The 9,729-nt window shown below is 33.0% G+C and overlaps 1 protein-coding gene across 3 annotated transcripts in view; it reads right to left on the bottom strand.

Moving 5' to 3' along the window:
- Positions 1–4,773: 4,773 nt before the first annotated feature.
- The window catches only part of LOC127698737 (spermatogenesis-defective protein 39 homolog), a 34,776-nt gene continuing 29,820 nt past the window's right edge, over positions 4,774–9,729 (bottom strand). For all 3 annotated transcript variants that reach the window (XM_052202381.1, XM_052202382.1, XM_052202383.1), the window contains 4 exons: positions 8,783–8,869; positions 8,123–8,212; positions 7,026–7,130; positions 4,774–5,914 (listed from right to left, as the gene is read on the bottom strand). In XM_052202381.1, coding sequence (XP_052058341.1) covers positions 5,894–5,914; positions 7,026–7,130; positions 8,123–8,212; positions 8,783–8,869 — 303 coding nt within the window. In that variant the 3' untranslated portion in view covers positions 4,774–5,893. The remainder of the gene's footprint in view (positions 5,915–7,025; positions 7,131–8,122; positions 8,213–8,782; positions 8,870–9,729) is intronic.

Below are 9,729 nucleotides of genomic sequence, written 5' to 3'. Positions count from 1 at the left end.
TAGGACATTTTTCTCTTAAATAAATGACAAATCAACACAATGGATAAATTTAACATTAAAAAAAACCAAATTAGACTCTAAAAGAGATGCGAAAGATTCCAAAGGGATGTTCAAACTCATTAGTTGAAAATAAACTGACAATACCATGGCAAAAAAACGAAAAACTACGAAAAGAACAACAACATTATACAAAACACAACATAGAAACATCAGACGGAACAGACCCCAATAAAAACTGTGGGTGATCTCAGGTGCTACGGAAGGGTAATGAAATTCTGCTCCACGTGTGGCACCCGTCGTGTTGCTGATGTAAGTACAAACCAAATGATAAGTCTAATTTGGTAGGTCACCGGATTCGAGGAAAAAAGGACAGGATTGTGGTAATATCAACAATTGGAACATATCCGTCGTCATTAGCCATCTGTGAAACAGATATTCCATAACGGTCAACCTACTCGTGACGTCGACCGTAAAATTTTCGAATGGATGATTTCAACTTCACCAATTGGAACTCTTGGTTCAGTAGCTGCCTTGTAAGCAGCACCATCCATCAAGGAAATGATGATAGGAAATGCAAGCTCTGGAATGTCTTATCCACTGGGAGTTATATACTCCATATGCAGTTGCTGCTGGAATTTTGCTACATAGAAAAGAAAAGTTCACAATTGGAAGCTGAAAGCATCTCTTTTGTCGTAAAGTTTTGTTCTTAACCGACCAAGTATGTTGCTAATGATGAGTTTCTAATGACAGATATTGGTATCTTTTTCTCAATAACGCGTGAACTTCCTGGGGGCTTCACCCCTATCAGGAGACCCTATGTCCTGGATCATCTTAGGAGACCAAAAACACTTTGATGGGGTTCGGGCGTACACTTAAAAATCGCCTAGCTACGCCAATGCTGTCACCGTCACAGTAAATAAATCAACAATTTCTCGAAACTTATTTATTCATGATGATGTATTGCCATCGCGGCAAATTTTACACTGGATATGAATGAGACCGGCCTCAGTTTGATTACATTTTTGTTGTGTTTCTAACAGTAAGTAGTATGTGAAATTCTTATTCCTAACAGTGAAATGAGAACATGAATAAGTAGTCAACAAATACTCTTTTAAACACCGCCAGGGCCGGTTGCGACATGTCCGGACGTGAAAGGAAAATGGTTTTCAGTGTATATATGGTCATCAAATCAAGACTAAATTGTGTCATGTGTGCCGGGTCCCTCTTATGGAGCTACGTATATGGTAAATGCATATATTTTAACCTGCTCCACTGGAAACGTTGCCTAGTTTGGGGCCCGACCCTTAGTTTTATAACTTCTACGTCATTTATTCTCTGGTGGAAATTTGTCTCATTGTCAATCATATCATCATATTCTTCTTATTATATTATTCCTCTTTAGACGGTTTCAGAAAATGTTTTTCATAAAATTAATGTATCTCGTTTTTTGAGGAAAACAATGCAATTAAACATTATTGTTTCGCCAACATTCGCCCCCAGTCTTTGTTGATCAAAAAGAGAAAAATATTTCTTAAATATAAACTTCAAAGCCTTTTTTTAAATTACGACTTATTCAACAAACTCTCATATCAAATGCGCTTTTCATCGTAGCTTGTGGCAAAATAGCGATTAGCTAAACGTTATTATATTTTTAAATGCATAACGAACAATATTGATAAATATTATAAGGAAGATAGCAAATTTTGAAAAGACAACCAGACCCAAAGCCATCATAACTTTTTCAAACCTGTATGAGCCATCATGAATTACTCCTGGTAAACCTCAATAGAATTAATGGTATTCAGATATAGTAATACAAAAAATATAAAGATTAGTCAATACAGTAGGAAATGGTATGTAAAACACAGTCTGAGAAAATATGATTTATTTATTTGTTGTATTTGGCTTTGAACTATCTTTCAGTAACTGTTAGTTTCATATCGGTGCTTTGTGTCTATTGTTTTTATGTTAATTGGTGTTTTTTTTTGTGCTTCGTACCGATCTTTTGAGTTATGCCATTTCCAACTGATTTTTACAGCTTGTGCAGTCACACTTCTATCCTAGGTTAGGGAAGGGTTGAGCGCTCACAATAATGTTTACCCCCGCCACATTCTGTATATGTGCCCGTCTCAAGTCAGCAGCCTGTAATGCAGTATTTGTCGTTGGTTCATGTCTGTCATATATGTTTTTCGACCGTAATTTGTATTGTTATAAATTAGGCCGTAAGTTTTTTTGTTGTCTATACGGTATTGGTTTTTTTTGCCGAGATGCTTTGTACGGTAGTTTTACTTTTTAAAGAGTTCTTTTTGACAGGACCATCATTCCAGGGGAATTATGATTTGAGGCACTTTCCCTGATCGTGCAACTTGTAAAAAAACTGCATACCTTCAAAAAGGGACAATTAACTGACCGTGCTTGTTTTGGATCTGACTTTAGTAAGAGGACAAAAACTAAATTTTATGAGTCATAGTTGTGACTTGTTCCATCCACCTAATTTTACCGGACTGCAATACAGAAATGATATTCCTACACAGTTTGTGTCTGGATCAACGTCTTACATCGTCTAAGATGTTTGCTCAATAGGACAATACAGCAAACAATGTTTGGATTCAACGTATTCTTCCAGAGTTATTCCCATTGGAATCTAGAGTTTTTCAGTCGTGACAACCATTGTTATCATAATGCTTACAACCCAGCCACTTTCCATCAGCAGACGAAGTTTTATATATATTGTAACGGGATTTTTTGTCTGTCTGTTTTTCTATTCATACAAATGTTTTCAACCTTTATCAAAATGGGTAATATAGATCACGACACACTAAACGTCCATCAGAATATCATGTCACTAAAAACGTTTTGTAAGGAATATACAAGAAAAGCACAATTATATAACTAGAAAAATAATTAAATGAAAGAATCTCAATTTTGAAATTAGCCCTTTACAAAATATGAGAATTTTGCACAGCATTTATCTTGAACTGTAGCAAAGTAAACTTTACTTTTTATTACATTTTTGAAAGCTAGATTTAACTACATTTTGGTGAAGTATTAAACAAATTGTCCTTTTTTGGGTGTTCTCCCTAACTACATGAAATCATTTAGAACTACATAGTAGTTGATGTAAAGAGAAAGGCAGCAAATCCGAATTTTGACAGAAATAAAGGGCTTTTAGGGAGAGGCAGCAATCTTGCTGTTCAACAAGTCACATAATGACTCATAAAAGCATTATAGGTGTGGTACTGTCATATGTAGACTGTAATGGTGTTTTCAAATTGTATTGCTGAAATATCTCTGACATTTTTATGTACACCATCATGATTTGATTTACTGTTATAAAATATATGTCATTGATGACCTTAGATATGTTCCACCTGTTGTAGCCACAATCTCATCTTCTTATTATTGACTGTCACTTTGTGACATCACCAAATGGTTACTCACAATGAGCAACACAAGTCCCACTGGTGGGACAGTAACTACTTCCCCTTACAGAGCATCTTATTTCATCCGTGGATTTTTGTTGGGTTTATGCTGCTCAATCTTTCTTTTTCTGTGTAGAGTTTTGTGGATTGTTGTTAGTGTGTTGAAAGTTTTTCTATTGTTCATGATGATGGTTTTCTTCAAATTATGGCGGTTGATTGCCCCCCTGCCTTTTTACATTCTTACATATCAATTGTGTCCATTACCCACCTTGCTATCGAAACTCTTTACATGATTACATGTAATTTGATGGACATTATACAAATTTGAATGTGCCAATGTGGTTCATGGTCAATAAGATTTTCCTGGTTTTGGACATTGACCAATGCCAGTACCCACCTTTGTTGATTGATTGATTGTTGGTTGCTTAAAGTTCAGTGGCAAATATTTCATGCTACCCACCTTTGTCATCACATCTCCCCTAAAATGGTTTATTTGAATTTCATGAAACTTATATATTGTTATAAAATTATTACTGTTTAAAAATAACTCAGTAATAGGTTTTACAGACCAAGCAAGAATTTATACCTAAAATTTCAATAGACAAATTGTTCACATAACTGTCATTACAAAAGTCACCAATCATGGTATTGTAGGCCCATATCATTTGAAAAAAAATCAACAGAACAGTGACCATTCCAGAATCCTGAAAGGGAGACAATAATGGAAAAAAATTGTGGAGAGGTGGTAGTACTGTGTTTTGGAGAAAAGCTGAATACTTTTGCACATCTGCTTCTGACAATCAAAAACAAATTATCTTGACCCTTAACTCTGCCCTTTATCTTTATTAACACCTAAGTCATGATCACTCTACCATGAAATTAAGGTTACAACATCTTTTCGACATAACTGTTGATTACTGTGGATTCATTATTATTCGTTGGATAACAATTTTCATGGACTTCGTGGGTACAGGTGAACCACGAAATAAAATGTTCAATGATTAACAATTTTCTATAGGCCTGTATGCAGACTTCGGCAAAACAATGAAATTAATTGTCCACGAACATGTAAGATTTCCTTAATCCACGAAAAACGGTACCCACGAAAATAAATAAATCCACAGTAGTTGACATCTTAATGTCTTCACTGATGAAGTTCCGTGTTCATATAACACCAACTTCACATTAAACTACCTTTAACCATAACTTTAATCAAAACATTGCAGACAGAGATACAGATGTAGAAATAGATCTAAAAACTATATACCCCTCTTTTTTTAAGCAGTCATGAAAAAAATATGATAAACAGATCTGAATTTTACATTTGGAAAATAATATACACACATAAACATTAAGAAGAAAGAATTGCATTTTATTTTTTCAGTTTGAACAATGCAAAATATAATATGTACATAGATATTGTCTTCATAGTAAATGCTTAACAACAGGAATTGAATTCCATTACATTGCAGTCAACTAACAACCATTGTTTACATTTCATAAATATTGGACTTGACTTCTAACAATACAGTACCAGTAACATCTTCTGTTTGGTAAGTCTGTCCATTTTGTTTATTTCGGATTAAATTAAACGAAATTACTGGCAAGCATTGACAATATGATTCATAAATCATTGCTGTTTACAATGTTTGATTGATGATTCAAGGGATGTTTGACCTTAAAGTGACAATTATTAAATATGCCTGGTATATTCAGAAATATAACATGCTAATGTGATATGATCATAAATCTTGTTTTGATCTGGACTCTTACATTGATTTATTAATTTGTAGTGTTTACCACCACTTTCAGCACTCTTGGCTATATCATGGTGGTCAGATTATCTTGATGGAGGAAGCTGTGATGCTTAAAGAGAACCATCAACCTTGGGCAGGATAAATGGCAATCCTAGTCCATTAAGATCAGTCAAATGCAGGCAAGCAGGATTCAAACTCACAACATTAGTGTTGTCAGGCTGCAGTTACACTGAGCCAGATTCTTTATGTTCTAGCTCACAAATAGCAAGAAGTATTATATCAACAAAGTCTGGCTCATTATTCTTGTTAACCAGATTTTGCTGTACTCCATGTTTGACAGGGAAACAGCAAATAGCAGTAAATTTTTACCAAGCTTGGGATACACAACACAGAGGCAGATCTAAACATAAACATTGGACTTAAATGTTGGTTATTCAATCACATCAACCAGAAACTTACTAGCCAGTCAAATTTTTGACAGCTTTACTTCATAAAAATATCACCAGGATTTTTTTATGAAGGTTAACATTCACAGTAAACAGTTTTGGTAACATTTGCAAAATTCATTTGTTTACAGTATTCCAATAAAATGTCATTTCAATCATTGTTTTTATCTCATTATTAATTACATTAATGAAGTCTCTTGGAATGTAAGTTTACACAAAATAATGTTTATTGCAAAAAATATCACAGTAAATATCACATTTGATGCCATCAATTCTTCCATTTTATACTCTGTAAATAAAAAAGAAAAAAAATATTTGAAAATCAGATATCTGGTGACAAAGAGTAACAAAGGCTGAACAATAAAAAAGTGTATTTTTATTTAAATTTAACTTTTCAAACTGATCTTGTTGTGTCTAATGTTGTTTAATATGTTAACATATATATAAAGTAAACAATAAAGACACAACTAACAATTACATGTTAACTGTTTTGCACAGACAATTATGTTTTTCTACAGCTTAACTGATCTACACTTGGGACTATTTTGAGCTTGATATATTGTATAGCCAACCATCTTTTGTTGAAGATTTATGTTGACAACTAGATATCTTTTGCTTTTTTGTGTTGTTGAATTGCAGTCTCATGGACATTTAACCCTATGCCCCATTATATTCTTATATCATATATTTAGTACTAAATACAGAAATTTTGTATATCTAATAAAGGTTCTTTTCTCCAGTCTGTATCATCTACCCTGTATCGCACACCCTGTATGGCATACCCAGTATCACATAGCTAAACCCTTATCGCATACCACATATCGCATAGCTAAACCCGTATCGCACCAGACTATTCATAAATAAAAACTCAGATCAGAATAGTAAGGAAAGCTATCAATAATACTGCCGATAACACAAATTTTTTTTCAGTTTATTGGGTTTTTCATACATTTTCTGTTAAAATTTTCACACAATCGTTCAAAAAAGTTGAACTAACTTTACTAATACAATTACAAGTGTTTCATTCACCAAAAAACTTGTGCGTTTTTGCGAAAAAAAAATCTTGCACGATTTTGTGAATGAGAGGAAGAGAAGATCCTTACGCGGTGCAATCACGAATGTCAATTGTGAACTGATCAAAAAAAAATTTTTTAAAGACCAGTCCACTGATACCGATATTATCAGCGAGTACACATCTAAGGAAAAATTCAAAAATTACCAATCAATCTAAATAAGATGTCATCATATCTTTGACATACATATAAATGAGTTTTGATTTTCGTATGAAATATATGAATGGGTAGAGATTTTCGTATAAATCAATATATGAATGGGGGTTGTTTTTAAATCCAAGACAGACGTCATATGGAGTGTAAACTTTACATGAAGCATTAACTTACAGAATTATTAAGAGCACCAGCAGCACTTCTTGCCTCTACTGTTCCTGGTTGTAATTTTCTTGCATAAAAGTCTAATTGTGCACGATCTTTCATGGACACTAATGTCTAAAACAAAATATTATTGTTAATGTAGTGATTGCATACTGGATTTCTACTCCCATGAATTTTAAATGAAAAACATAATAATTTTTTATTAAGCAAATTATACACACCTATTTCAACTGAGCCAATATCTCAAATGTAAATGAAAATTTGACAAAAGTAACTCAAAGATGTGTTTTGACCAGGTGCACATTTGAAAAAATTTCTCTCTTTAATTTATTTATACAACTTCCATGCTTGTAGTTACACAGTATTAGTGTCAACATAAATGACATCTGGACTAATCAGAACATCAAATCATTTATGTTCCCATAATGCAACATTATTTCGAATTTGGTTCTGTCAGTTAAGTCCCTCATATGGTTCATAAAGTAAATTGAAACTGTTGTCATATGATTGACTCATTTTCTTCATAATTATCAGTATAAAACATTTCATGCATATTTCTGATGAAGTGAAGAACAAATTAAACAAAAAATCAAACAGGAAGTTTCCTGAAAAATACAGAACAGGGATGAGCCTTGGAATTTAGTCTTCTACTGGAAAAACATGGTATGTTGGATAAAAGTAGAAATTTGCCACACAATACAGCAGCCAATTCAGGCAGGGCGTACAGAGCAAACGCTTCAATCCTAAAAAATATCCTTTGCCATTAATCGTAAACATTTTATTCACCTCAGAGTGCTCTGGGATATTTTCACCATTATGGAAATTTATACAACCCTTTCCTAGAACCCTGGGTCTGCCCTACCAATAGAAAAACCATACAATTGCAAGTGTTCTTTTAGGGGTAGAGAAAAAAGCACTACCAAAACATGGTGAAACTGATTTAAAGCCCCAATTTGAACACGATCATTAACATATCAGTTCTATTTTTTTTTTAAAGTAGATCTTGTCTATGAACAATCTAAGATTGCTATAGAAAAAAAAACAAACATGTTTCATCCAGTAAAAAGAAAAACACTAATTTATAATCTATTTGTTAAGTTCCTTACCTCAATAACCACATTATGACATTTAAACTTTCTGGCCAGATCTAATCTTTTCTCTGTATTATCAATCAATTTCAGATATTTTGTAAGAACCTGTAAGAAGCAATGGTTAAATGTTACATTATGCAAATTATCAAGCAACAGTAAGCTCCCTTTTATAGGGATTAGATAAGTCATAAGAAATGGAACACATTGCACTGTATCAACCCTTCTTGTTATTTCTTGACTTGTCAATGAAATGAATACTGAAACTCCATATAAGATGTACTATTTTAAGACAATTAAAATGTTGAGGTATTTAAACTAGACATCATTGAGATGGGAGCCATCTCTGTGGGCCCCACTGACCTTGAACTTTGACCTAGGAAGTTGTACAAACATTATAACACACCCTCTGGTGTTGGTTAATATACATGTCAAGTATAAAGTATGAAATTATAACGGTTCTCTAAATATAGAGCAGACACAATTTGTTGCTTATGGACAGACGGACAGACGGACAGACGGACAGACTGATCACTATAAGGCGACCCGCCACTAGGGGGGGCCTTAATTAGCATAAAATCCATCACATTATTAAAAACCTAAATTCTAAATGACTGAATTTACACAAATAATCTTGGTGCTATGGTAAATTATAGTAATAATTGTTTAGTACTTTACCTCTAATGGTGCATTACACTGGTTGAGTATTTGACACACACGATCAAAACCAATCACAGCCCGTGCTTTAGTACCACCAAACCAACCCTTTAATAATCATAATAAATGTTCTTATTTATATAGCATGAAACAACTTTAGTTCATCTAGAAAAAAAAAAATTATGATAATCTTTATAATTCATATATATTTCTGATTACATAAATATAAAAATAGAAATCATCAGATAAACCAGAACCACAAAGATTTGTCTTACTTTGTTTAGATAAATTGAAAAAATCAATCCGACTGAATATACCTAACAGTATTTGTATGGGTAAATGTCATTTCCATATTAAACCTGATCTAATATCAAAGGACTCATCTGATAACATTATATTCCTTTCACTACCCGTACAGTTATGCAATATGAGCAAACAATGTAAAGTCAATGATTCACAACTGGAGCAGCCGGCTAAACAATTCAAAGATGCCATGAAGCATCATCCATTCCTTGATTTCTGGGATTTTTATCATAGAACAGACAACAAAGTTTGAAAAGTCTCATTTTAATGAATGTAAGGTTTGATATTTCATAAGGTGAGGAAATTTTCCTTTCCTTCCTTTCTCTAAATTTTCAATATGTTGAAGTATGTGAAAAAGTTTTTATTTAAATAAAAGAAACATTGAAAATTAATTAACCACAAAAAATCCTATGCCTCTATACTATGGTAACAGTTAAATTTTAATGAGAAGTATACCAATTTGATATCATAATTATTAATTTTAATGATGTATATTTCATAAATAGAAATCATGCATGGAGTCTGCATTTTTTATGTTCAAAAGGTTAAATTAGGGCTATTCCATTAAAACGCATGTGGAAGGGTAGGAAGGGAAGTTTAAATATTTAATGTGGGTCATGGGTCTTTTTTCAGTATGCATCTACCGTAGAAAGGCTTGTATAGTC

The sequence above is a fragment of the Mytilus californianus genome, unplaced genomic scaffold (assembly GCF_021869535.1).
Source record: "Mytilus californianus isolate M0D057914Y unplaced genomic scaffold, xbMytCali1.0.p SCAF_4, whole genome shotgun sequence".
Taxonomy (NCBI): domain Eukaryota; kingdom Metazoa; phylum Mollusca; class Bivalvia; order Mytilida; family Mytilidae; genus Mytilus; species Mytilus californianus.
This window is presented reverse-complemented; position numbering and strand designations above follow the sequence as displayed.